The sequence below is a fragment of the Torulaspora delbrueckii genome, chromosome 6 (genome assembly GCF_000243375.1).
Source record: "Torulaspora delbrueckii CBS 1146 chromosome 6, complete genome".
NCBI classification, from domain to species: Eukaryota; Fungi; Ascomycota; class Saccharomycetes; order Saccharomycetales; family Saccharomycetaceae; genus Torulaspora; species Torulaspora delbrueckii.
Window position 1 is genome coordinate 882,742 of NC_016506.1, and position 25,712 is coordinate 908,453.

Here is a 25,712-nt window from a genome sequence, read left to right on the forward strand (position 1 = left end):
ACAATCTACTTAGTCGTGTTCTAGAAGAGCGAAGCCATCTCTCGCTTCATATTTCAAGATTAATGTTTAACTATCAGTAAAACAAAAAGTACTCTCACAGGCCAATGACAACTTCACATAGGCCCCAACTGGAGGCCAGAAGTGGTGCTAAAGGAGCAGCTTACGTTCCAACAGGTACGCAACATGCTAGACTTCTCCCGGGACATACTAAACTGAAGCTAAGAAGTAAGCGACGTGAATCGAACAGTGAGGTTGATCAAAATAGAACAATCGATGAAGAAGATGTCAGTGAGGCTGGGGGTTCGGAGGAAAGTGAAGACGAGGATTCAGATGATGACCAGGAGGCGTTGTTGCAAGAATTGAATAAGATTAGGCGGGAAAGGATGATAGCGAAGAAGCAACAGGAACTTGAGTCTGTTGTTAAAGTCGAGGAGGATGCATCCACGCCAACACCACAAGAAAAATCTAGTTGGCGAAAGAGTACAGTTTTTGGTGTAAATAAAGTCACTAAACCGTCAGGAACGCAAAACACAGCAGGTCCGAAAAGTTACAAGAATGATATAACAAATTCAGAGTATCATCAAGACTTCTTGCGCCGTTATGTGAGGTAGATTATTTGTGTACTAGGGACAATTTATTGTGTAATATATATATACAGGAGTAAATTAGAAGGACTGGGCCACGTCCTTAATGAATTGTTTGAATTCGTCACAGTTTAGCACTTCACCACCGATAAAATCGACCTGCGTGTACCTGCCACCGAGTGAACCACCTTTGACGTCGGAAAATTGGACCATGTACTTGTCCATGTACATCAGCCTGAGTACACGGTGATAGTTGGCGTTGACGTAGTCATATTGGACATTACAATGAGTCACCTCAGCGCCGTCGCCAAGTGTTGGAAGATTCAGATCAAGAGATTTCGGAACCTTGAGCTTCTTCCTGCTGCTGAAAGTAAGCTGTGCGTCTTGTATGAACTTTTTGACGCCCGGCTGCTCTGATAACCATTGCTCCTGAGCTTCCTCAGCTGTTTCGGTTAACTCCACCATCCTGTCATTGTTGATCCTATAATCATGGGGTAAGTTTGGAGTCTGAAGCAGCAGTGCTCTTTGTTCTTGTTGGACAATACACCTGGCTGTGCTGGTAACCGCGCTGTCGTAGTCATCTAATTCGAACCAAAGTTCCAATGGGGGTGCATTTTTGCTTCCGTCTGGCAACGTGGATAGATCAGGAATGAACTTCAATTGCACATAATACTCATGTTGATCCACCGTATAATGCTCATCTTTCGACGCTGTCAAGTCATAGAGTGGTAACTCCAAAAGTTTGGAGGCTATTTGAGTGATTTTAGGCTCAAAGAGAGTCTCTTTAGTTTGTGAATTTTCGTTTGTCGTTAAAATTTGTCCTAAGGTCAAGCTAAAGACGCTTGTTTCTTTTACACCCTTGAGATGCATCATATTTGATTGTCTTGAACTTTCATTCTTCTGAACCAAAAAGGTGTACCATTCATCAAGTTTATGTTCATTTTCCAACAGCGTGGAGAGTCGTGTATCAGTGTCTTTTGTACCTTTTTTACTTAAAGGTTGTTGTAATCGATACCAGCCTTTATTTCTCTTGACCCAGTCAAGACACTCGATGTTCGTGAACGGAAAGCTCTTGAAGGAATCTGTAGCTTCATCATAGCAAATTTCGACCTTTTCTTGTAACTGTGGATGATAATTGACTCCCCATAGGAGCAGATTCTTGGCCTTAAGAAGTCTTTTTGATCCGAAGGCGGAAACTTGATAGCATCCATCGTCTTCACCGTCTGTGGATGTCGTTTCAAAATATGCTGCACTTTCCTTTTGTACCATGGATACTAGTTCGCCTTCACTGGTATTTGGACTAGTTCCCTTAGCAGTGTGATTTATTATGATGTCGTGGACCGGCAATTTTGTTGTGTCAACGTTGGCGAGTATTCGATTTAAAGAAACTTCAACGTATTTGATAATTGGAGCAGTTGCACGCACAATAACAACGTTTTCATCGATCGCTACTGCCAATGTAGCGCCGATACGGGCGAAGTTGTTTAAAATCTTACCATTACTGGTCAGCAAAAGTAGGTACATATCTCTAGTGCTGATATCGATGACGCGTTCCACAATCAAATCTTCCGACTCGCTTATAGTCTCATTGATGATGCAATTCCAGTATTTATCCAGAATCCGACGTATGATGTTCGGCTTAGTGCTTCTGCTATTTGGAGCTTTATAATAATCTCTGGTATAGGCTCTAAGTTGCGGTAAAGTATACGCTGAGTCGAGAAGTTGTTCCAATTGCTCATATCTTTCTCTTGAGACAATACTCTCACTGGGTTTTTGATAACTGATTGATCTCACTGCTTGTTCCCTGGACACGGAACTTTTGAACACTAATAGTTTTTTTCGTTGGGATTCAATCTCATTGAGAATGCCAACAGAAGTTCCTGTCCTTTGTTTAATATCAGCATCCTGTCGTCTATCAGGTAAAATTCCAAGTTCTACACCTTCCAACACAGAAAGCCTTTCACCGTCCTGTCGCCTTCTGAAGTAATCTGGGGTCCGTCTCTTTTTAAGTAGCCCAGCTTGTTTAGGGTCCAAAACTACAATGTTGGCCTTGTCAGGCTTTCTCTTTTTGCCTCTAGTTGCGTTGAAGGTATCATTTAATATAAGCAATTGGTTGGTAATACTGTCGTCCACTACCTCGGGAGTACTTCTCAAAATTGCCTCATTCGATTCCATTGACATTTTGATCGTATTTTCATCATTCTGATCACTATTGGCTGTGCTAGAGCTCTTTAAGATGGTGGAGTTCAGAGACCTTGAAGTGAACATAAAACTTCGAGCATTTCGCAGAATCAATGGAAGATTCACTCTGGGCATCATTATGACTTTCTATCAACAGTACTACTGTAACAACCAAGCATCCAAGAATGCCTCGAATTGGTTGATTCTATCTATGTATTCTTTCTTTAGGCCCATTGAAATTCAAAAATTTTCAATAACGCCTAATTGATGAGATGGCTAAACATTAATGAGCTAAACAAATAGGCGCGATTCACCGCCGTTGCAACCCTAAAGAACTGATTGATGAGATGAGTAGTGGGAGAAAAGGTTATGATCTTCTTGCTGATTATTTTGACGTTTTCAATGAAGAAGTACGGCAATTTTTTGACCCATTTGCAAGTAACGATGGCTCTTTGAGAAGTTCCCGCGTTAATATGGACAGTAGAGTACGATGGTTGCAGGACAACATCGGCATTCAGAAGAGTTATGACGACTCAGATATAGATTCTGATGAGACGGTTGATAGCGACGATGAGAGTAGTTACGAGACAGCGGAAGAATATGAAGAGGAGATTGATAAAAGCGGCGGAATTGAACCATTAGGAACCTTTTGGAGCTCATCAGAAAAGACTTTGTTTTTCCATTGCCTATCACGATACTCAATTCATAGATTAGAAGAATGGCGAGATCAATTACCAGCCAAATCGAAGTTCGAGATAATGGTTTACTATAAAGTTTTACAGGACAATTTGAACCTGCTCAAAAGGTCTGATATGAAGAGATTTGGCGGCATCTTGTCTAGGACAGAATTGCCAATTGCATATGAGATGGACGAATTCTTTATTGATTTTGAAGAAGAAATGAGTGCCAGAATTAGGTTAGAGGCTGACAAAAAATACACAGAAGAGGAAGAAAGTGACGGCTTGATATCGCTCGAAAACTGGAATAAAAGGTGGCTTCCCATATATTCGAGAACTGCAATCGAAGAACTTTCACCGGTGTGTAAGGAGCCATTACCTTTTTCCCAGGATGCTATCGTGTTTCTAACTAAATGTTGCAAGGATTACACCAAGAGAGTCCTTACATCTGCGTTACTGAATGGCCTGGAAAAGGTGAGTGTGCCAACGGCGATGTTTTGTGAAAAAGAAGACCTACCAAATGATGATTTAACCGTCACGCATGGCAAATCTTCCAACCACTTCCCACGGATTGTGACCAAAGAGACTATCGCCAATGCAGTTACTTTATTGAAACAAGAAGGTTTCGAGACTCCCACACTAGGCGAAACAGTACTGCGAACATTGGAGAAATTTCAACTAAAATATCAAGAAAAAGGCAAACTCTTCAAGAACAAGCACGTAACGATGTCGCTAGTATCATCCCTCATTTCCAATTTTCCTATAGCCAATACAACCGCTTATCACGATAAGGACGAATCTCATCGGGACCCACCGTTAGATCTCATTATTGCTCAAAAACTACACAAGCTAAACGGAGGCCCTCCGCCTCGCAAGAAACAGCGACTCGCCGGTGCAACGCGCAGGTTCCCCGAAGATGACACACTCGACAGAATTGACAATCCACTCGAGCTAGATCTCTGCGATTGGGAGACTCAACTCATCGATGCTGCAGACACGCGCAAGTCTCGCGTCTACCAGCACACCTTGCTTGCCTATTTTAGCCGCAACACAGAACTATTGGATCTCAAAACACTCACCACAGACCTTGATATGGCATCCAGCTGTCCAGTACCGTCCTTGACCTCCAGTATGGTAAACCGATACTTGCACACTAACACGTGACTTTTCGGAGATGGCTTTCCTTCAGGAGGCCTTCGGAGTTCGCTTTCCTTCGAGTGATAAGCAGTGATGGGCGAAAAATGATCAAGATAACGAACTCTGCTAAGATGGTTGATGACTGATCTGAGGAGTATGAATGATTCAGGATATTTAAGGTGAGCGATGTTAGCGATGGGATGATCGATCTTGGTTTATTGTTGTTCTCATCTCGAACACTGATAAAAAACCTATCGGTAAAAAGATTTATTATCAATGTCACTAAGGACTAGGGTTAGTTTGAAAGCTGTGCGACTTGGATATGCTAGCACTTCATTGAGATCTATGATGTACGGTTCCACTGTTTTAAGTAGGACGTACGTTTCTCAAACCCCTTCGCAGAATAATACTGCTGTAGGGACTATGCCAGTGATGAACATGAGGAGTTCATCCAGTTTGGAAGAGGATCAACCACCTAGTTCTGTGAACTATTTGAAGACTTTGAGCAAGAAGGAGTTGTTTTCATTGGGAATGATTGGGTGTGTAACGTTGAATAAGTTTACTTTGGATTTGGCCATCAAGGTTTTCCCTTTTGTTCCCGTATTTTTGATCAAATGGTTGATTTCTGCATTGTACTGCGGTGGTGATAACCCAAAGGAAGTGAGAGAGTGTGGAGAAAATTTGCAGAAAAGGGGCATTAGTAATATGATGTTGTCGTTGACTATTGAAGATTCTGAGGGTGTCAAGAACATTGATATTAACTATATTGTTAAAGAGACTATTAAATCTGTTCATGAAGTTTTGAAGCCAAACTTGCTGAAACAGTTGGAGACTGCTGTTGATGTCAATGACGTCGCTCCGGGCTATATTGCTTTGAAACCATCTGCGCTGGTCGCTAACCCAAGTGAGGTCCTATTAAATTTCAAGAACGAGGCATGGATGGCTCAACGTGAAGAACTGATCAATAATTGCAGCGCTGTAACTCAAGTTATCTACGATTTAAACCAGGAGCTATTGAAAAAATACCCCTCAAGACAGGCACCTTTCTTTGTGGCTACTATTGATGCAGAGAAATACGACCTTCAGATGGGTGTTTATGAGTTGCAAAGAATCTTATTTGAAAAATTCAATCCACAATCTAGTCCAATTGTCTCCTGTATCGGTACGTGGCAACTTTATTTGACAGACTCCGCCCAGGAATTGCAAACCGAATACGAGAGAGCAAAGAAGGAAGGCTATAAGCTAGGTTTGAAATTGGTTCGTGGTGCTTATATTCACTCTGAGCCAAACCGTGATGCCATCATCCAACCCACTAAAGAGGCTTCAGACGTCAATTACAACAATGTGATAACTACTGTCATTGAGGATCTACTCGCTAAAGGCTCCAAGTCTACATACGGTCATCTGGTAGTAGCTTCGCATAATTACCATTCCCAGATGTTGGCCACAAAGTTGCTGGAAGAAAAGGGTAGCGCTGCTGGCAAGCATAACGTGGTGCTTGGGCAATTGCTCGGCATGGCAGATAACGTTACTTACGACTTAATCACAAATCATGGCGTCAAGAATATTATCAAATACGTCCCATGGGGTCCACCACTCGAGACTAAGGACTATCTCTTGAGAAGATTACAAGAGAATGGCGATGCAGTGAGAGCTGACAACGGGTTGCCATTACTCAAATCCATCGCCAAATCCATCTTTGCAAAATCTGCTTAAAGATACCTTATATGCATTTATGTACTTTTTACTTCTTCTAATGATAGAATCTCGCTTACTTTGCAAACTAGTGTTTATGCTCATTTCATTATTTCTCAGCATATGAACCTTGAGGAGTTTGATAAACCTATCGAAATGATTGATTTTCACATCATCACTCATCTAAGCTACCAAATTTTAGTCTTCCAACAAATTCATTAATCCGCGATAGTTTAATGGTTAGAATGGGCGCTTGTCGCGTGCCAGATCGGGGTTCAATTCCCCGTCGCGGAGACTTTTTTTGGATCCAGTTAACATTGATGAGTTAGCTAACGAAGATCTTCAAGTCAAAGTTCTTCGACTACGAATTACATCAGTCGAATAAATCCAGATCAGAACAGGTCAATTTACTTTTTCAAGGGTGGAAGTTATATAGAATGGCCATAGTGAATAATTTAATCTGGGTATACTTGTAGTTACGCTATAAATTCATAATAAATTTCAATATACTATTGATCTACGGTACCCGGCTAATATCGAAGGTTTGACAATAATAATTGAAATAGTCATCGGAGATCATTGGATTGATAATTCGAGTAACAACTGTCTCAAATCTACCTGTTCTATGAAATTTGTCGCTCTAGTCTCCGGTGGCAAGGATTCTTGCTTCAATGTACTTCACTGTTTAAAGCAGGGCCATCAATTGGTCGCAACAGCCAACCTATACCCGGCAGATGAAACACAACAAGAATTGGATAGCTATATGTTCCAAACGGTTGGTCATGACGTCGTCTCGTATTATGAGAAATGTACAGGGCTACCAATTTTTAGACATCCAATTAAGCGTGGTGGATCCAAGAATCTGGAGATGAATTATACTCTGACTTTGAACGACGAAATTGAAGATCTATACTCTTTATTGTGGGAAGTGAAAACCGCAGTCCCAGATGTTGAAGCTGTCAGTGTTGGTGCCATATTGTCATCCTACCAGAGGACTCGAGTCGAAGATGTCTGCATGCGGCTGAACTTGACTGTTTTATCCTACTTATGGCAGAGAGATCAGCTTGAGCTGATGACAGAAATAGTGTTCAATAGTCAAAAAACAATGAGGAAGAAGAATACTGGAAAATTAGATGCAAGGATTATAAAGGTTGCTGCTGTCGGATTGGACCAGTCGCATTTGAATAAATCTCTACCTCAAATTTTTCCTACGATGAAGAAGTTAAATCGATTGTATGATGTTCATATATGTGGTGAGGGTGGTGAATTCGAGACCATGGTTTTAGATGCACCTTTTTTCATTAAAGGGAAGCTCCGTGTGGTTTCAGAAAGAGTTAATATTTCTGACGAGAGTAACGGCGTTTATAGTGTGCAATTGGGTGTTGAATTCAAAGAAAAGGTAGTCGAGGATGATAGAAAAAAACAGTTGGATGCGCTGCCGGTTCCCCCACTCCTGAATGACAAATGGTCTGCACTTCTAAACTCTTTAGCAAATCCCGACTCTTCGGTCATAAGTCAAGAAGAGCAGTCAGAAACAGAAGCTTTAGTGAGTTTTCAGTCTCAACCATCGGTAGGTCAGTTTGGGAAATCACTTTACGTTTCGAACCTTAGAGCAACGACTCCATCTAGCTCGTTAGAAAATCAAACAAGGCAGGTACTTGATGCGCTAAATGTTATTATAGAGAAGTGGGGTATTTCGCCTAGTCAAGCCATTAACTGTACTTTAGTCCTTTCTTCCATGTCCAATTTTGCCGTTGTCAACGAAATATACAGTGAGTATTTCGATATTTCAAAGTATGGTCCACTGCCGCCATCCAGAGCTTGTATCGAGTCAAACTTACTAGGAAAGGACTGTCTACTACAACTTTCCATAGTATTTGACATGGCATATGAGGTTGATACTCTAAACAAAGCTGTTGTAGTTTATCCAAATAAGACCGGTTTACATGTGCAAGGTAGGTCGTATTGGGCTCCCTGTAACATTGGCCCATACTCACAAGCAATCTGGCTCAGCACGGATAACAACAGAGTGTCATATATAAGTGGACAAATTCCATTGGTTCCTTGTTCCATGAGTATGGTAGGGCAAGATCGAAATTTACAAAGTGTTTTATCCCTTCGCCATTTCGATACTTTGAAAACAACCATAGGTGCAACGAAACAATTATTCATGACGTGCTTCACGTCAAATCTTCAGATCATCCCCACAATAACAAACACATGGTCCCTTTATTGTGATGAAATGCAGTACGAATCTGATTTATGGATGGACAAAGACCAAGATCCGGTAGAATGTCTAATCATCGTCAAGGTCTCCCAACTCCCACGTGAAGCCCTATGTGAATGGGGAGGTATTTCCTGCCATCAAGTTGAAATAGAATACTCTTCAGAAGAAGATGAGGCAACAGATGCCCTTGCCAAGATGACTTTACAGAAACAACTTCCTGGCATCATCAGCGATATCGCAGTCAAAGATGGATCCAATCAAAGACATTTTATTACTGGGTTTTCAGACGACGAGCAAGAGATTATTGCAGTACTTCAACGTATTGAACGTCCATTCAAGACTACCGTATACTTCAATCCTTCAGACGTCACAGGTATTACAGAAGATCTGCATAAACTCACCACTGTCGAATTCATTCCTGTAACAAAGGTTTTTGACTACAAAGGTAACTTGCATGCATTTGGATACCATCTCATTTACTGATTAATTAGTGTATAGATTGATTTAATATATATAATGATACTTGAAGTAAGCGACTCTTCCTTCATCGCGGAGTTCATCAATTTTTCAATATCAAGAAAATATCAAAGTGGGAGCTTCATTAAGGTGGCAAGGCAAATAAATGGTCCTTTCGTTTGATGAGTATAAGACTGAAGCCCAGAAACTTTTAGAATTTGCTAAAAGTATCGAAAGGTCATTTAAGGCTGATGATGTTGAGGTTAAAGACATTGTTTTAAAGTCAACTACGGAGAAGGCCAGATATAGTGGACAAGCCGGAGTGGACAAGGCACAAGAGAGCAAGGACAACCCGAATAATATACGAAACCAGAGGATCAATCCACTAGAAAATGAAGAGCAATTAAGAGTAGAAGCTGGACCAGATTCCTCTACTAGGCAAGAAAATAAGAGTGAGAACCCACTTATACCTTGCGCAGACTTTAAAGTTACGGAGCGAAAATCACAAAGTTCAGTGAGTAATTTTAATTCCAGCCCCAATGGAAATGGCAGAACTGATGATTCCTATGATCCAATGGCGAGTACTTCGACTTCTACCGCCGTCACATACAAGAAAACCGCTAAAGCTGACGTTGAGGATCAGCACATAAGTTCATCGGACTCACAATCGGAATTAAATCATCAAACTAATGTCAATCATTCAATTCCTGGGAATACCGATCAAGCCGTTGCTTTGAAAATGACCTCCATACCATGGAACGGTATGCGGGATACACATGCCAACTTTTATCCTTCTGGTACTCCTCCCCTTCGCGAAGAAGCTGCACACATCTTACCACAAGAAGGGTTCGGAAGTAACGGCCGCATGCCTCAAGATCGGAAGTTCAATCGTGGTCATATGCATGAGAAGAATTTAGTCGAAAGTGCTCAGAGAAGCACCAGTCTAGTCAAGACTTTGTTAGGTGAGGATCCTAGTCCGCCCTCAATGATACGGAACTCCATACCATATTCTGGGGCATATTCGTCTGACGCTCGAAATCCACCGCCTTCCTATCAAACATCTTCGAGATACCAGGAAGAAGAGCTTCTACAGCCCGAAACTCATAGAATGCCTCAAGATTCCAATCCGCAGGGTTATTTGAAAATGCCAGACAATTATGGTAACCATATGCTTCTTCCTAGTGGTTATTCGTCATCCTATCCGCCAATCAATTATCCTCTAAGCTCCAATGGCCGTTCTTATATCCCGCCAACGATCATAGGTAATACACAGTACAATGGTCGATTTCAAACAGACGCCTCAATAACACCTCAACAATCATCTGCGAATTTTCCAAGTAAGCAGGGAACTGCCTTGCCGGTTCCAACTGTACAAAATAGAAATTTACCTGATTTACAGCCCTACAACCAAAACTCCAGCAATGACAAGTCTAGAAGCAAGCGATGGAAAAAAGAAACACCTGGCAAGAGATGAATAAGTCCCAAAACCTAGCATCGAAAGTCGCAGCGACATCGAAAGTGACTAAGAAGAAGCCCAAAACTCTACAAACGGATGGACGGTATCGCTAAAAAATATAATTTGGAGCCTTAGATGTAAGAATTTTACAGAGCCTGTCAATATTCAGGCTCGTTATTTGCATAATTAATGAGACGGCGTTGTATAAAAGAGATATTTACATTTAATAGTCATTGCATTTTACTCATTATTTGTCCTTGGATTTAAGGAATCTGCTAAATTTGCCCCGCTTCTTCTCCTTTACAGGTGGTTGGCTGCATTGGACAGGTGCTGATTTGGGTGGTTCGTTATGACTACGCACATGAATATGTGAGACAGGGGCAGCCACGGGTGCAACAGCGTCATATAAGAAAGCCGGAACTGATTCTCTTTCTCGCTGATCATCCTTCAAATTCAAACTTTTACGATCTGTTGTTAGATTCTCAACGCTTTTCATGAAGGACAGTGGGGTGACTATTCCCTCACTTCCAATAAAAATGTCTTTATTCTTCAGATCTGATTGTTCATAGGCAGCTCTTATTTCGGTGTAAGTTACTCCACCGAGAATGTAGTAGAAGAATCTTTGCCTGGGAGCGCGTTTGAGATGGGAACTATTCTTAGTCCATGCTGCTCTGTGACGTGGGTTTCTCAGAGAGGTTGAGCCGTTCGTACCAGCGAGCGAATTTGCTGGCTCCTGAGCCTCGTCATCCATAATCTCGATTGGTTTGTCTTTGACGTATGGGAAATGCTCCTCACTTACTAGTAGTGGATTGGCTATGAGTTTTGACAAAACGCTCCCGGTAGCTGGGACAAACCTAGATGTGTTATAGACAGTCGAATCCTTTATAATCGTATCGTGATACCATTCTCGCTTGAAAGGCTTTGCACGAGCTTCGTCTTTAATCAGCTTGAACCCCAGCTGCTCGAAGTTCTTGAACAAACGCATAAAATGATTGAAAAATTCATGACTGGGATCCAGGCCAATGAAGGCTAGTAGTTTGATAAAATCTTGTTCGATTATACCTCCACGGTACAGTGCATAAGTTATAAGATACCGTACCTTATCCGTCAAACTCGACTCTTTAATTACGAGAATCTGTAAAAAGGCATCAGTAATGTGCTTAAATCTTTCCCCCTCACTATCAAGACCAAAACTAGCCATGCATTGCTCTATATCAGCCGATTCCGCGAGCTTCCGTTCCCGATTGATCTCTAAACACCTGTCAATCAAAGTCCTATGCAAAATAAGCCTTCTTCTATCCTCATCAAAGCCTTTTAGATGTGCGACAACACTCAATAAATCAGTAGTTGTCTTGACGTTAGACCTGTCAACTAGAAGAGGATTCTTCGCTATCATTTCTTTGATCTTACCTGAGAGATATTCACTTGCATCCACTATGTGTTGGTTCTTAAGCTCTTCCCATTCCGGATTTAAAATGTCAAGAAGCTTCGCAGTTTTGTCCTCTTGTTCACCTTTTTCGTTTTCTACTTTATAATGATATATGTCTTCACCAATGTCAATCTCAGGAACAACGTCGTAAGCCATTGCTTGGTAGCTGAAATCATGCAACATAGGACTGAATAAGTCCAGCGTCCTGTCAGTAATAACAAGGATAGCCCTCGGCCTTGATGATGGTGGAGGAAAATCACTGTTTTGACGCGCATAATTATCAAGCACATCTTGGAACTCGAAAGCTAGTTTCTTCGCTAGGTATGTCGCAGGTGCTAATTCCGCTTGATTGGCTGATGGCATCGAATATCGAATGATTGGATACTCACCAGTAACAATGCAGACGTTCAAGAGCGACTGGACGACCTTGGCCATATTCTTGGCGATGAGGCTGGCGCATTGCCTGTTGAAGAATAACTGCAATGGCTTATCAATATCTGTTGTTAGGAAAAGTTGAGATTGCTTTGGTATGAATGACAAATTAACCTCATTAATGGTATTAATGTACTGCGAGATGATCCTCTTGGATGCAAAATACTTCATAACATGAGGTTCACTGTTTGATAGGAATCTGATGTGACAACATCTATATTTTGGTGGTCTATTGGAAAAATCAGCCTCCATACAATTGATATTGAATTTTGTGGGCTTCAGAAGGTAGATAACTTCAACCGACGGTTGCCCGTTCCTCTTGGGAGAGTCGATTCTATCCACGGCAGTAACATGACGAAGCAATTGCTGTGGTTCATCAAACAGATAGTTTAGCAGATTTTCAAAGTAATCATCAATGACAAGAAACTTCACGTTATGCTCCGTTTTAATATCATTAATCACACCTAAAAGCTGTTCTCTTTGTAACTCTATCAGATCAGACATAGACCGGATGCAAAAAACTCAGCAATAGAGCAACGAGATACTAGGATTGTAATAAGTGTGCGCTGAAAGGCCGATTACAGCTGTTAACCTGAAGGCTTAATTATGTTTTGTCAATAGTAAAATCGTGCGTTACGGTATCTATCAGAGGATGAATACGACAGTTGAAATAGTGATGAATTGAAGAGTCTATTGAATATTCACGGCAATGGCTTAACTGGAACTCTTGCCTTGTTCTTGCAGTTAGTTTAATGCTAAGCGATTTATAGAAAAGCACCCGCGTACGCCAATGACCAAGTTAAACTTTGACCTGGATCGAGATAGGCTGGGGTGAAGGTTGGGCTATGAAAAAAATCATACGACTTCCTGGGTTCAAATAGGGCAACATTAAGAAGCATGATACCCTTCCAGCCATCATTGACTTTCTCAACTATACCGGCAAGCTTTTCATTCCACTCTTCTTGTACAAACGTGGAATGTCTGATGAATGAAGATGCTGGAGTGATAGGAATTGCATGGATCATTTGAATGTACTGCAATTCTGCTCCGAAATAGGTGGTATGATCAATCTTGTTTTCGAAGAGAATACCACTCACTTTGTTGGGTATTATAGCTGCAGGCATGATATCGTTGGTGTTTGAGTAGAGGAAGTACGAGTTAATGGAGGTGTTCAGAACTCCTAATTGCAAGTCAGCTAAGGAAGCGAGCGACCGGTTTTCAGTAGCAAGAGCCCAGAGTTTGAGTGCATACGAGGCGTTAACGTCCTCCGAACTAGACTCCTCATCTTTCCCGTCACCACTTTCGAACAGTCCTTTAGCCCATGAATGGCCACAGAACCAGTCGAATGCCCTAAATGCTGGAAAATATATGTCGTTCTGAGATGGATTAGCGTAGTCTCTTAGTAGATTTTCGACCCATTCCTTGTTTTGGGCAAGCCAGTTGTTTTCCCCAGCATCTCGATCAACTTTGGCCACGATAGCAGCTGCGATAACGTGGTAGCTATAGTGAAAATGATGGTCGTTGTAGTAAGCATTACCGAAATCTTCGCCGGGAGCACCTGTCGAAATTAGTCCTCCCCAGGTGGTCTCGTATTTCAGCGGCAGTATCTGCTCATTATTTACAAACCTGCCGATTGCTGTTTTCAGTTTTGGTAACAAGGCAGACACCATACCAGAGTCATTGATAATGTACTGACAACAATACAATATCCATGCATATTTAGCCAATATCTTACCTGAGAAGTACATGGAGTTCAAGTTCGAATCATTAATTACATCTCCGTTAACTTCCGAGGAAGCAGCAGACCTGATAGCATCTAACACTTCGTCAGAGTACGTAGGCCTATTATCAATACCTGGAATGGTAGTAAAGGGTTGGAACTCAAGACTCGTCGGAATTGAAACGGCCAACTCAAAAATGTTTGTGATGTACCCCGTCATGACACCACACACAGTAGATTGAACCTGAGAATTTATCCTCCTTGAAGCCATGGCATCAGTGAAAGATCTGACATGATGAGGAAGAGCGTACAACAGAGTTTTTGCACTACTAGAGGATCCCGCTAAACTATAGCTAATACTGTAATAACCAGTGGAATCTGTGGTGGAACATGTGAGTGAACATTCAGTGGGATAACAGCCTGCTGCAGAATCAATTTCATTACCATCACCTACAACCACTTGGAAAGTGCATTCTGGGACACCTTGAGATGCTGCAATAGTATTCCCATCCAATAAATTCAAATCCAAGGACACGCTATCAGGGACAGTCACGTACAAAGTCCACTCACGTTGATCTTGCAACATAATATTGTATTTGCGAATATTTCCAAAGCTTTGGACTAGGTTAAAGCTGAGAAATCCCACAGCTGACTGTAGCTTAGGTTGCACGTTGTGGTAAATTGCAGTGACGAACCCCATACCTTGAATCAGAGGAAAGTGGATGTATTGATCACTGTTTTTCTGGAGATATGCCTGGGCTGACAAGTGTTTGAAATATCCCAAATTTAAAGAAAGATCGTTGGGAGAATCAAATTCCTGTGCAGAAAACACAATCGACTTGATACCATTAGGGCTGAAGAAGTACGGAGGAGGAGATCCAGGGCCATAAACTCTTTGAGATTCCGTTGTGTGAGATACAGCTAACCCAAAGAACGATGGATCCTTTGCAAACCAAAGAGAATAAGGATGAGTCCAAATCGGGTTTGTTTGATTTCCCAACAACATGTTACCGTAGAACTTGTTAGTCTGTACCGGAATATTATCTCTACTGGTGCCAGAGGGCAAGGGAACCTCATGGGCGGCTTGAGGGAAGATAGCCAATGGAGCACTGTTAGGCAGTATATTATCAAAATCTAATAGGGTTCCTTCTGCAGCACTAGAGAAACTAAACTGAGACAGTCTTGCTTGAGCTTCCAGTTCATTACATGAAATACGAGATGAGGCATCTTGAGCTTTATTCCTAGGTGGTAGCTGAGGAACTCCATTCCTAGGAGGTAACTGAGGAACACCCCTGTCAAAGTTCGAGGTCACAACTGCTCGCCTCTCTTCACTAGGCAAAGGCATTGGAGGACGATCGTAGATCATTTCGGCGTCCAATTTGCTTCGAGCCCTTTTAAAAGTTGTAGCGACTTCTAGTAGTAGTTTTTCGAATTAAGATGCGCTAATTGAAAGCTTTATATTATGGAGTATAGCATATTGAGGTGAAATCACATCCTTGTCATAGGTCGCCCTGGCCCTCTAACTGTTTAAAAGCATGATGGATTTTATTATGGAGAGCTACTATTACCAGTCTTAGTTCAAAACTTTCTTTCTTACTTGTCCATTCTAAGTATAATTAACTAAAAAATTGATAAACCGATGAGATGATATGAGATGAGATCTGAAAGAGCAGTAAGGTACGAAGGTAATATGGAATCAGAGCAGATATCTGACTATCGCCAGCTGTCTTCAAAGCTGTATAAAGAGTATCGGCTGCTGCATCTTGTGTGGCACAGAAATAAGAATCAGCATCGAAGTGCGCTATGGTGGAGACGTTTTAGCATGTTGAAGAGGAATTGTGCCCAAGTGGTGGAACTTCTGTCAAAGAAAAAGCTCCGAAAGGATAGTGATATCATCAGGTTGTATAAGGTACTGGACGACTTGCATTCAAGACAAGTCTCGAAGACGTATTGTGATTTTAATGGAGTGATTGCACTGGGCCAATTTGTGACATTGGGCGTGATATTAGTTGGTCTGCTGAGCAGAATTTATGGTATCTATGGGGAATTGATGAGCATATTTGAGGAGAAATTTCAAAAATTAGGATGTCTTGACGGTCCAGGGATACAAAAGACTAAACAAGATGATGTGTTACCGATTGATAACGTGTTGGGATTTAAGTTAGAGGACTTTGGAGAAGAAATAACCATCGAATCCAGTGAAGCGGTTCAGAAAGTTCCAAAGAAACTATCAGAGGAAAAGCCTGCAGTGAAACCAACCAAGAAGAAAAAGAAGAAGAAATCAAAATCGGCAATTGATGATATATTTGGTTAAAATCTTTAGACATAGTGCACAGGTCATTAATTTGTGTCGTAGACAAGTGTATCAGCCCAGGTGGGCAGTATGAAAGATGTGTAATGTATTTGTGGGTTATAGTACCTCATCAATTGCTGCTCTTCACTTGACGGGGTACGTTGGGGTTTGGTCAAATTCACCTTACTATCTTTGGCGCAAATAATTAGTCCCAGTTGGCCCGAAGTATAAGTGGGAACAGTAGTGTAACAGTACCTTGTATTTTCAAAAACCGAACGGGCAGTCTTCACCAACCGACTGAGATAATTAATATCTAACCAAACGTTTTCTGAGGCCTGTGCGATCAATATACCGTCATCCTTCAGAGCATCATTCATTAGTTGGAAGTACTCTCTCTGGAAAAAGGCTTCAGCAGGACCATCAGGATCAGAAGAATCCGTAATAATAACGTCATATTTATCCTGCTGTGGATTACTCCCCACTTCTCTCAAGTACTGGTATCCATCACGCAAATGAATAGTCACCTTCTCATGATAAAGCGCACACGACATATTGGGCAAATATTGTTTCGCCAATTCAATGACTGTGCTGTCGATTTCAACCAAACTCACAGATTCCACACAGGAATGCTTCACGACTTCTCTGATCACACCACCGTCACCTCCACCGATTACTAGAACTCTTTTTGGGTTGTGATGAGCAAACAGTGGGACATGACTGATCATCTCCTGATACGCAAACTCGTCCCTTTCCGTACACTGAATTATACCATCCAAAACCAGCACATTACCCCAATTGGAGCTCTTGAATACCAGAATTTCCTGAAATTCACTGTGTGCATAGTACAGCACCTCATCAACTTTCAAAGATAGACCTTGGCCGGGGAAATGTTTGTCACTAATCTCGGTAAACCAACCATTCTTTATGGACTTGGGGCCATTGGCTTGAGGAACTGACATAATTGACGCTATACAAGCAAAATTACTGCTTAATAACCATAGCTCATCACTAACCAAATTTTTCAGTCACCGCTCATCTCTAATTTTCTCTTCGCTCTTTCGAACCGAACTGAAAAAATTGCGAGATGAGCTGCTTTCAAGCTTCGAAAAGGCTCGGTATATCAGGTCATTGTATCGTTCAAGATGGCTTTAATTCATCCTCTACAGTCCCTCATTTCTAATAGTGCTGGAAACCTTGTTTTTGTTGTCATTAAGAGCTCAGTTCTAGCGTTTAAATGTGTTGATGGTCAATACAGTCTGGTGGGCAGGTGGACCGACGATCTGGCAAGCAATGAAACCTCTAAGCAGTCTGAGGATGCTACTACTGTCAAAAAATTAAAAGATAACGAGGGGCAAGTGGTTAAGAAAGCAGAATCACCTGCGCCAGGCATTGCCTTCTCTTTGCAAGTGAGAAATTTAACCTTAACTCACGATGAATCGAAGCTTATAGCATGTGTGGATTCGGATAAGTCTGTCGTTGTATTTGAAATTGATGAAAAAGATGGTGCCAATTGCTTGAAGCTTATCAAGAGACAACCTTTCCCAAAGAGACCTAATGCTGTAACGATCGCCGAAAATGGCGACAAGGTACTCATAGCCGACAAATTTGGAGATGTGCATCGAATCTCAATAAATCAGTCAGAGGTTGTCAAGAGTGAGGAGATGGAACCTATCCTTGGACATGTTTCAATGCTAACGGGAGTTACTTTGGCTAAAAACTCACAAGGGCAAAACTTCATTATAACTAGTGACAGAGATGAACACATTAAGATCTCTCACTATCCTCAATGTTTTATTGTCGACAAATGGCTATTTGGTCACAATGAATTTGTCTCTTCATTCTGTATTCCAAGTTGGAACCCAAGTTGGTTGTTCAGCGCTGGTGGTGATGACAGCATATTTGCATGGAACTGGGAGAAGGGTTCAAAGCTTTCACACTTTGATTTCAGCGATCTAATAAAGCCACATTTGACCAAGGCACACAGGGGAGCTGATAGATTCCAAAATGAGAAAAAGGATGTTATTGAATGCGCAGTGTCTCGAGTCTTAACATGCGAATCTATTCCATTCCTGGCTTTTTTTGTTGAAGCAACCAAGCTTCTTTATGTGTTAGAAATTTGTCCAAAGTCAGGAGCTCTGACATTGAAACAGAGCATAAAGTTCACTCATAACATTGTTTCCTTATCGGAAAGTCACGACGAATTTTGTGTTACACTTGATACAAGCAAATCTGATGACGAGGAGTATGTCAATTTTGTTGAATATGATCAAGAGACCGAAGATTTCATGATTGACATTGCAAAGAGCGAAGCTTTCAATAAAGCATTGATCTCTTCGGTAAAAGACGATGCATCTGTCAAAGCCGATGAAACAGACCTCTACTCTTTGTACGGAATAATCTCTCTAAAAAACATGGGGAACATTATTCCTGATCAATTGTGATGAAGTTTTATAGTTTCTTATCAATAGTATTGGATTTTATAAAAATCTAACATTTTGTCTACGGTTTTATTCGAACGCGCTCGTCAGAATTCTTGATGAACATGATGAACATCGACTAAGTCGAAGACTGCGAATCTTTGAGGTTAGATGAGCCGATCAGAACTGTCTACAAATTCATCCGCTGTTGGTATTGCTAGTGACGACAGATTACCCAGCAATGATAGGACTTCTTCACTTTCGTTTAAAAGTGAAGTGTCTAGCAGCTCAGTGGGAGAATTAATTAGAGAGTCACAAGCTTTGCAGAACGAGATCAATAGCATTTTTGCCGAGCTGAGTGATATAAATCGGCAGGTTAAAATTGATATCGATGAGTTCTGCCACATTGGATTGCATAGCACCTCATCGATGCTGAACGCCAGCCGTTCCAATTAGCATCGACACTTGGCTTACTCGGGCAATACCGAGCCAGCAGGTTCCAGTCTGAGGAAGCCAACCTATTGATAGAGATTGATGGACGAACTCGAACATAGAGACTGTCTCAACAGACCTGCAATTTACTGAGTCGATGAACACGTTAGCGACCATTTGAGAGCAGCTTCAACAGGAACTAAAGTTTGGGGTGTGGAACGCATTGTTCTTTTTTTAAATTGAGTAATTTATACTTTTATAGACTTTAGTAACCCATCTCCAATTTATCTGAAAGCAGCAAATTGTGTACTAGTCCTCGTCAGGTTAGCACTAACGATAGGCTCTGTTTCTTTGATACATCTCTCCATTCTATCAGTATTGTTTTGGAAGCAGTTTTGTAGACATGCAGCTAATGTCACCTTTGTATCATTCTCCAGCAATGAACCAAGAACTCTCCGAAAAAATTGCAAATCAACAGTAACTTGAAGCAAACCATCGGATGACAAATTTCCGATGTAAGGTTTGAAAGCTTCGAACAGATATTTGGAGATGAAAACTTGACTCTCTTTCAGAATTCTGTTTATCAATTGCGGACCCATTCTAAAGCACTCGCTGTGGATGGTCACGAGAAGCATTAAAACTTCTATGATATAATCACTAGCTCTGAAAGAAGTGGAAGTGTAGCTTGCCCAGCTGATCTCATTAAATTTGACTTCCAAAATGTCTCTTATATTAATTTTCAGGTCTGAAAGGTAGTTACCAAAAATCGAGGATTCCATCTTAGATAAGAGGGTGAACAGTTCCAGATTTTTATTCTTAAGATTATACTCAAAAGCCTCATCAAAGTCTTGCAGAATCTCTGGAAATGAAACCTCTCTAATGTACTGCAAATTCGTTAGTGTCAGTATTGTATGAGCATTCCTTGGATTGTCTTTGTCCTTGGCTGCGTTTTTCAGTATAGCTTCGAGAACAGCTTCCATTGATATAAGTTGTTGAATCTCGGCTGCTGTGAGCTCTTGCTTAGATGGATAGCTAACAACCGATATACCATTGAAAACTGGTAGTTTCTCGAAGGCAAAAAGTAAGTCCCTTGTAGTCCGTATGCAGGAAGTTTGAAATAAGCGGATGATCTCCGGAAAGTGTGTTATTCCGTATTCGTTATGCTGACTATCGAGAACAGTTTGATAAACGGTCCAATCCTCTAATTTGTAAAGGTTGGATATGTCTCTGAGCTTAGCGGCAGCTATGGCTCCAACGCAGCGATTTATCAATACGGAAGCCAGGTACCTCGAGCTGTTGATTGTCTTAGAACTAACGCCGAGTTGGGCCAATTCGGTAATTGACTTCAGAAGTGGTTCTGCCATTTTTGGAAGATATCTCAAGCAACTTAGCGCATTAGAATGAGGCGGAATGAAACCATAGTCCTGTGGTAGTCCAGTTTCTTTTTGTATCTTCTCATTGTGAGGAAGCGACTCCTGTGAAGACTGGAAGAATGAGAGAAGCTTTTGCAAAAACAGGTTAACAAAATGATCTCCACGCTGCCTGATCTCTGCCTTCTCTTCATCTTCCAGTTGTAAAAGCTCTCTGTGGCTATCTATTGCGGTCAAGTCTCCGACAAGAATATTGTCCTTCTTCTTATCGTTGACCAGGGACGCCTGGTACGTCCCATCTAAGAACTTTTGGACATGCTCCCAAAACTCTATGAACTTAGAGCATATTCCTTCCAGCAAATTGACGTACCTCAAGTACACTAACCAACTCTCAATTAGGATTGGAGAATCAGTCAGGCCTTGAAACGTTGAAATGGCCGGTGATACACTGGAGCGCGATGAAGTCTCCTGTAAAAATTGACTGATGGAAAGATAGTAAGTCAAATCGACACCATTGACTACAGCAGAGTCGTCGTCGTTAGAATCTGTGCCATTCTGTATAATAGACTTTTGAGCTTGTGCCAATTTTAGCAACGACTGAGCCGAGACATCGGTTAGCTGCTTCTCGAAGCTATCCAACTTTGTCGTGATCCATAATATTATTGGGTTGTCGTCGACTTTGAGGTCTAAAAGCTTTGAGATTAATCTTAGGAACGTTTGCTGAGTTTGCTCTTTCTCGGGAGAAAGTAACAAGTTCCAAGTTTGTTGTCTGTATTCGTCCATAATTTGCTCAACTGCCTCCCAGATTTTTTTGGCCATCACTGGTACTTTGGGCTTACCATTTGAATCTTCATCGAAATTGAACCCCTGTATGAGCTTTCCATAGAGTTCCCGTACCTTAGAATATTCGAGCATTAAACCCGTATAATCGTTTTTCTCCATACATTGTCTTAGAGCTTTGGGTGCTCCAAAAATTTCGCTATTCTCCTCGATGAAGGCCTTGGTTGCTTGATAACTTGACATTCTCTTCGAAGTTTTTAACATAGGCTTCAGTTTAAGTGTAGTGGCTGTTATTGACTCATCCACTTTACTGCTTAACCGATCGACATCAAGCTGATTGTCGTCGTCATTCAACGCACCAGTATTTGATTTCTCTGAAAACTGTTCGTAAATTTCATCAAGCCTGTTCTTGATCCTCACGTATCTCGTGAAATTAGTTTGCACAAGCTCTTTTAGCTCTTCAGATTGGCTCTCTAGCGTCTTGTCGAGATTATCTAACGATGATGATAGCTGCTCAAAGCTGTCGGTCTTATGAATATCTCTCAAGAATGCCTTGACGTCGAAGCGCTTGCTGTTGATCAGATACTTTAGCCTATCATGTTCAGGAATTCCTAGCCTATCGAGTAAGGGTAGCATTTTTTGGTCATTAAGAGGATCGCTCACATTGCTCAGTGATGGATCCATCAAAGCTGTCTCACGTTTATTGGAATGCTGCTGTTGCAGGACTAAATCTCTTAAGATGTCATAGGAGTCGCTAGCATTTGGTTCAGTCTCTCTCCATCTGCTCAAATCAACTAACAGCGATGAATCCTCTTGCCAGGAGGTTGAAGGATCCAGTGTTTTTAAATGGTAAAGATCCAGCAATTGCTCATCTGAAACTTGGAATGCACTCATGACTTATAGCGGCATTAGCTTATCAACGACAATTAGTGATCAGCTCTCTCAATTACACACTAGATCTTGAAATTAGTCAAAGATAGCATTAGGTGTAGCTTATTTGTTCAGCTTCGGCTCACCAAGAAAAGTGAAGGATCAAAGATTCTGATCGATATTTGCCTGCTTAACGTTATAATGTCGATAATGAGTTTTTATTTAACATCTAAGAACTATACATAAGTGAGGCCTTTCATCTTTTCCTGGGACCACGAATTGGTGGAGTAGGCCTTGATTGCGGACCAGTCTTGAACAGTGGTGCATTTTCTAGCATGTCTGGCACCACAAAGAATCTTATCTGCGATCCCCTTACAAAAACATGGTTCATCCTTGTTACTTTACTATCAGCTCCCGTTACTGTAGCGTCTCTCAGTTGTACGTTCATGTTGTCCTCGCTTTCAACTAGTTTACCTCTGTATGTCTCACCAGTCGTTAGTTCAAGTGATACTATATGACCTTGTGCCTCATTGAGTAGCTTGACCGGTATACTACTCATATTGGTTTACAGCTTTATTGTGATTAGCTCCTTTATAATTAAACTGGCGATGATCTTGTTAATAATTCTAAAAGTGAAGATTAAGTCAAAACGCTATAAAACAAAGATAAACATAGCGAAGGCAGTAGCCTGTATTTGATCATGAATGTTGAAATTGAACATGTCCAGCTTGGGTTCATCAAGGAGCTAGATAATAATATATGCGCTTTAAGAGTGCAGTCCAATGTTCTTTCGTTCGCCTTGAAGACAGGCCTGATATTCCTTATCAATTTGGACACTCCATCAGAAGTTTCCAAGTTCAGCATTCCTTTGATTACTGCATCTAACAATTCTGAGAAACTAATTGATATGTGGATGAATCCCAACGGGAAACTGCTGCTTCTCAAGACTAACTTTGCCAAATACTACCTATGTGACGTTGACTTGATGAGAGCAAGTGTGAATAAGGGGTCAGCAAGCAGTAACGATGGTATATACACCGTAAGGGAACTACTAAAGAAAAGCTGTGACATCCGTGTTGTAAAATGGCGTAATAATGAAAGCTTCTTATGTGGTACGACCAGTGGTCAAGTATATCTAGTGGATACACCTCGCAAAGGTGGCAAACGAAAGACGGATGTATCAAATGTCTATAAATCCAGCGGCAAAATCGATGGCATTCTGTGGAATGAGGAAGGTCATCTCATCATAGCATCCGAAAGTAAGATAATGTATTGGAGTAACGTTAAGCTAGGAAAGGATAGCAATTTTAGCCCGCCATTGGAAACTGAAGAATTCGAACCATTACACAAAGAATCTAGCAAGAAATTTGACTCCCACGACGATTCTTTTGCATGGATAACCAATACTGGAATCGTTTTTGGGAGCATCAACAATCGCGCTAAGGTTCTAAGCAATGCTAAGGTCCTGCTGGCTGTCGAGCTCACTGAATCGAAGTATAGCATAAGAGACATAATAATGACTGATTATCATATCATCATATTAAGGGGGTGGACCGTTACCATCATTAATCAACTAAGCAACGCTATAGTTTTCGAGGAATCCATACTTAGTGAAGCGGGTGAAAGAATGATTGGTCTAACGGCCGATTACTCTCAGGAAACCGCCACTTTCTGGTGCTTTTCCAACGCTAACATTTACGAAATAATCTTACACAATGAATCACAAGCGGTTTGGAAACTACTATGCAATCAGAAGGAGTATGATACAGCTTTGAACCTTAAGGGTCTTACCGGCTTAGTGAAGCAAACACTCTACTACGAAAAGGGATGTCATCTCTTAAATGAAAAGAAGCCCATAGAGGCAGCACAGTGTCTAGGTAAGTCATCGGTTGCTACTACGGGATCCATTGCTTTGAAACTTATGGACTCAGGTGATGATACAGAGTCGCTACAGATTTTTTTGGCTACAAAGCTCGATACCCTCTTGCCTCAACACCAAGTGCAACGAATTTTACTTTCCAGTTGGATTGTGTGGACCTTTATGAAGCTGTTAAATGAAGTTGATGAGGAAATGAACACGGAAAGACATGCTGATGCCTTCAAAGAGTTGAATGATAAGAAAGAAGCGATAATAAATAAGTTGAAGCGATTTCTAGAGAGTCATTTAGACTGCATAGATAAGGAGACCATTTACCAAATCATAGCCGAGCAAAACAGGAAGCAGGAACTTCTGTTTTTTGCAAAGTTAGTCAGAGATTATGAGTTCGTGCTTTCCTATTGGGTTCGACAAGAGAATTGGTATGAGGCTTTGAGAACCCTCTTAGAAATGCAAGATCCTGAAAGCGTCTACAAATATGCAACTGTTTTGATCGTTAACTCTCCAGAATCTACTACTCATACTTGGATGAAAATTGAAGGAGTAAATCCTGTTGAGTTAATTCCATCTGTTTTGACCTACTTCACTAACTTGCAAAAGCAGGCGCAACCTACCGATGGCCACACGCCCAATTTTGCACTAAACTACCTAATATGGTGTATTGAAGAGCAAGGGGCTGATAGTCCGATCATGTATAACACCGTTCTCTACATGATGATCGCCCGAAATAGTAGTGGTAATGAGGCAATTAACGAACTTGACGCCGTGAGGTTCCTGGATACATACGAAGGGAAGTATGATAAGGATTTTATCTCACGTCTCAGTGTTAGATGCCATAGGGTTGAAGTTTCGATATACCTTTACACTCAATTTAAGTTATATGAGGATGCTGTCACATTAGCTTTAGATAACAAAATGATAGAATCAGCCAAGATGGTAGCTAAAAACAGGGAACTGGAAAATAATCTGAAGCTAAGAAAAGTTCTTTGGTTGAAGATCGCAAAGTCAATGCTTACTCAAGAGGAGAACCAAGATGTGAAGCAAACGATTAGAACCATTATCGCAGAATCTGACGAGACGATAGAAATAAGAGATCTTTTACCACTATTTGATGAGTTCACAACGATTGCGAACCTCAAAGACGAGCTAATAAGAAGTCTGGAGAAACACGGACAATCGATGTCTCAAATCTCTGAACAGATTAAGCATTCGATGCACACTAAGAAGGATATAGTCAAAGACATCGAGCTATTCAAGGACAGATTTACAATACTGGAGCCTGGTGCCTCCTGTAGTAGTTGTCGAAAAGTGCTGCAGACAAGGAAGTTCTTGGTTTTTCCCTGTGGTCACTGCTTCCACACCGACTGTTTGATCAAAGTGATCTTGAACTCAAATGATTATAATTTAAAAAGCAAAATTGAGAATTTCCAACGCCGGCTGGCCAAGAATAACAAATCGGTCAAAACGGAGGAGCTAGAGTCACTTATTACTACAAAGTGTTGTTTATGCAGTGATATCAACATCAATACCATCGATGAACCAATTGAAATGAATGAAGAAGAGGCAGAAAAATGGCTTATATAGCAGTAAGAAGGTCGAAAGTCCCAGCACCATTCCTTACTCGGAGTCGCTTCATATAGTTCCTAGGTCGACATCGTTAGGCTTTTTAATATTGCCTTG

The 25,712-nt window shown here is 41.2% G+C and overlaps 15 protein-coding genes and 1 non-coding gene across 16 annotated transcripts; 10 read left to right on the plus strand and 6 right to left on the minus strand.

The window, feature by feature from the left end:
* Positions 1 to 104: 104 nt before the first annotated feature.
* Positions 105 to 611, plus strand: CWC15 (U2-type spliceosomal complex subunit CWC15; the record flags this gene model as incomplete). Its single annotated transcript, XM_003682443.1, has 1 exon — positions 105 to 611. The coding sequence occupies one exon, from the start codon at positions 105 to 107 to the stop codon at positions 609 to 611; it is 507 nt and encodes a 168-aa protein (XP_003682491.1).
* Positions 612 to 665: 54 nt separating this feature from the next.
* On the minus strand, positions 666 to 2,852 carry SLS1 (Sls1p; the record flags this gene model as incomplete). The annotated part of the gene is made up of 1 exon (XM_003682444.1): positions 666 to 2,852. The coding sequence occupies one exon, from the start codon at positions 2,850 to 2,852 to the stop codon at positions 666 to 668; it is 2,187 nt and encodes a 728-aa protein (XP_003682492.1).
* Positions 2,853 to 3,112: 260 nt separating this feature from the next.
* On the plus strand, positions 3,113 to 4,606 carry RRN5 (Rrn5p; the record flags this gene model as incomplete). Its single annotated transcript, XM_003682445.1, has 1 exon — positions 3,113 to 4,606. One exon carries the CDS (start codon positions 3,113 to 3,115, stop codon positions 4,604 to 4,606), a length of 1,494 nt encoding a protein of 497 aa, XP_003682493.1.
* Positions 4,607 to 4,855: 249 nt separating this feature from the next.
* On the plus strand, positions 4,856 to 6,295 carry PUT1 (proline dehydrogenase; the record flags this gene model as incomplete). The annotated part of the gene is made up of 1 exon (XM_003682446.1): positions 4,856 to 6,295. One exon carries the CDS (start codon positions 4,856 to 4,858, stop codon positions 6,293 to 6,295), a length of 1,440 nt encoding a protein of 479 aa, XP_003682494.1.
* Positions 6,296 to 6,496: 201 nt separating this feature from the next.
* TDEL0Ftrna4D lies at positions 6,497 to 6,568 on the plus strand. The gene has a single exon. It is a non-coding gene; the product is annotated as a tRNA-Asp (tRNA).
* Positions 6,569 to 6,899: 331 nt separating this feature from the next.
* On the plus strand, positions 6,900 to 8,984 carry DPH6 (diphthine--ammonia ligase; the record flags this gene model as incomplete). The annotated part of the gene is made up of 1 exon (XM_003682447.1): positions 6,900 to 8,984. The coding sequence occupies one exon, from the start codon at positions 6,900 to 6,902 to the stop codon at positions 8,982 to 8,984; it is 2,085 nt and encodes a 694-aa protein (XP_003682495.1).
* A 139-nt stretch (positions 8,985 to 9,123) lies between these two features.
* On the plus strand, positions 9,124 to 10,431 carry TDEL0F04740 (uncharacterized protein; the record flags this gene model as incomplete). The annotated part of the gene is made up of 1 exon (XM_003682448.1): positions 9,124 to 10,431. One exon carries the CDS (start codon positions 9,124 to 9,126, stop codon positions 10,429 to 10,431), a length of 1,308 nt encoding a protein of 435 aa, XP_003682496.1.
* A 229-nt stretch (positions 10,432 to 10,660) lies between these two features.
* SEC1 (Sec1p) lies at positions 10,661 to 12,778 on the minus strand (the record flags this gene model as incomplete). The annotated part of the gene is made up of 1 exon (XM_003682449.1): positions 10,661 to 12,778. The coding sequence occupies one exon, from the start codon at positions 12,776 to 12,778 to the stop codon at positions 10,661 to 10,663; it is 2,118 nt and encodes a 705-aa protein (XP_003682497.1).
* A 260-nt stretch (positions 12,779 to 13,038) lies between these two features.
* Positions 13,039 to 15,360, minus strand: ACF2 (endo-1,3(4)-beta-glucanase; the record flags this gene model as incomplete). Its single annotated transcript, XM_003682450.1, has 1 exon — positions 13,039 to 15,360. One exon carries the CDS (start codon positions 15,358 to 15,360, stop codon positions 13,039 to 13,041), a length of 2,322 nt encoding a protein of 773 aa, XP_003682498.1.
* Positions 15,361 to 15,648: 288 nt separating this feature from the next.
* On the plus strand, positions 15,649 to 16,308 carry RMP1 (Rmp1p; the record flags this gene model as incomplete). Its single annotated transcript, XM_003682451.1, has 1 exon — positions 15,649 to 16,308. One exon carries the CDS (start codon positions 15,649 to 15,651, stop codon positions 16,306 to 16,308), a length of 660 nt encoding a protein of 219 aa, XP_003682499.1.
* A 26-nt stretch (positions 16,309 to 16,334) lies between these two features.
* SPE4 (spermine synthase) lies at positions 16,335 to 17,246 on the minus strand (the record flags this gene model as incomplete). Its single annotated transcript, XM_003682452.1, has 1 exon — positions 16,335 to 17,246. The coding sequence occupies one exon, from the start codon at positions 17,244 to 17,246 to the stop codon at positions 16,335 to 16,337; it is 912 nt and encodes a 303-aa protein (XP_003682500.1).
* Positions 17,247 to 17,429: 183 nt separating this feature from the next.
* On the plus strand, positions 17,430 to 18,728 carry TRM82 (Trm82p; the record flags this gene model as incomplete). The annotated part of the gene is made up of 1 exon (XM_003682453.1): positions 17,430 to 18,728. One exon carries the CDS (start codon positions 17,430 to 17,432, stop codon positions 18,726 to 18,728), a length of 1,299 nt encoding a protein of 432 aa, XP_003682501.1.
* A 147-nt stretch (positions 18,729 to 18,875) lies between these two features.
* Positions 18,876 to 19,160, plus strand: TDEL0F04800 (uncharacterized protein; the record flags this gene model as incomplete). The annotated part of the gene is made up of 1 exon (XM_003682454.1): positions 18,876 to 19,160. One exon carries the CDS (start codon positions 18,876 to 18,878, stop codon positions 19,158 to 19,160), a length of 285 nt encoding a protein of 94 aa, XP_003682502.1.
* A 260-nt stretch (positions 19,161 to 19,420) lies between these two features.
* Positions 19,421 to 22,180, minus strand: SEC5 (exocyst subunit SEC5; the record flags this gene model as incomplete). The annotated part of the gene is made up of 1 exon (XM_003682455.1): positions 19,421 to 22,180. One exon carries the CDS (start codon positions 22,178 to 22,180, stop codon positions 19,421 to 19,423), a length of 2,760 nt encoding a protein of 919 aa, XP_003682503.1.
* A 232-nt stretch (positions 22,181 to 22,412) lies between these two features.
* SMD3 (mRNA splicing protein SMD3) lies at positions 22,413 to 22,715 on the minus strand (the record flags this gene model as incomplete). Its single annotated transcript, XM_003682456.1, has 1 exon — positions 22,413 to 22,715. The coding sequence occupies one exon, from the start codon at positions 22,713 to 22,715 to the stop codon at positions 22,413 to 22,415; it is 303 nt and encodes a 100-aa protein (XP_003682504.1).
* A 141-nt stretch (positions 22,716 to 22,856) lies between these two features.
* PEP3 (tethering complex subunit PEP3) lies at positions 22,857 to 25,616 on the plus strand (the record flags this gene model as incomplete). The annotated part of the gene is made up of 1 exon (XM_003682457.1): positions 22,857 to 25,616. One exon carries the CDS (start codon positions 22,857 to 22,859, stop codon positions 25,614 to 25,616), a length of 2,760 nt encoding a protein of 919 aa, XP_003682505.1.
* Positions 25,617 to 25,712: the final 96 nt, after the last annotated feature.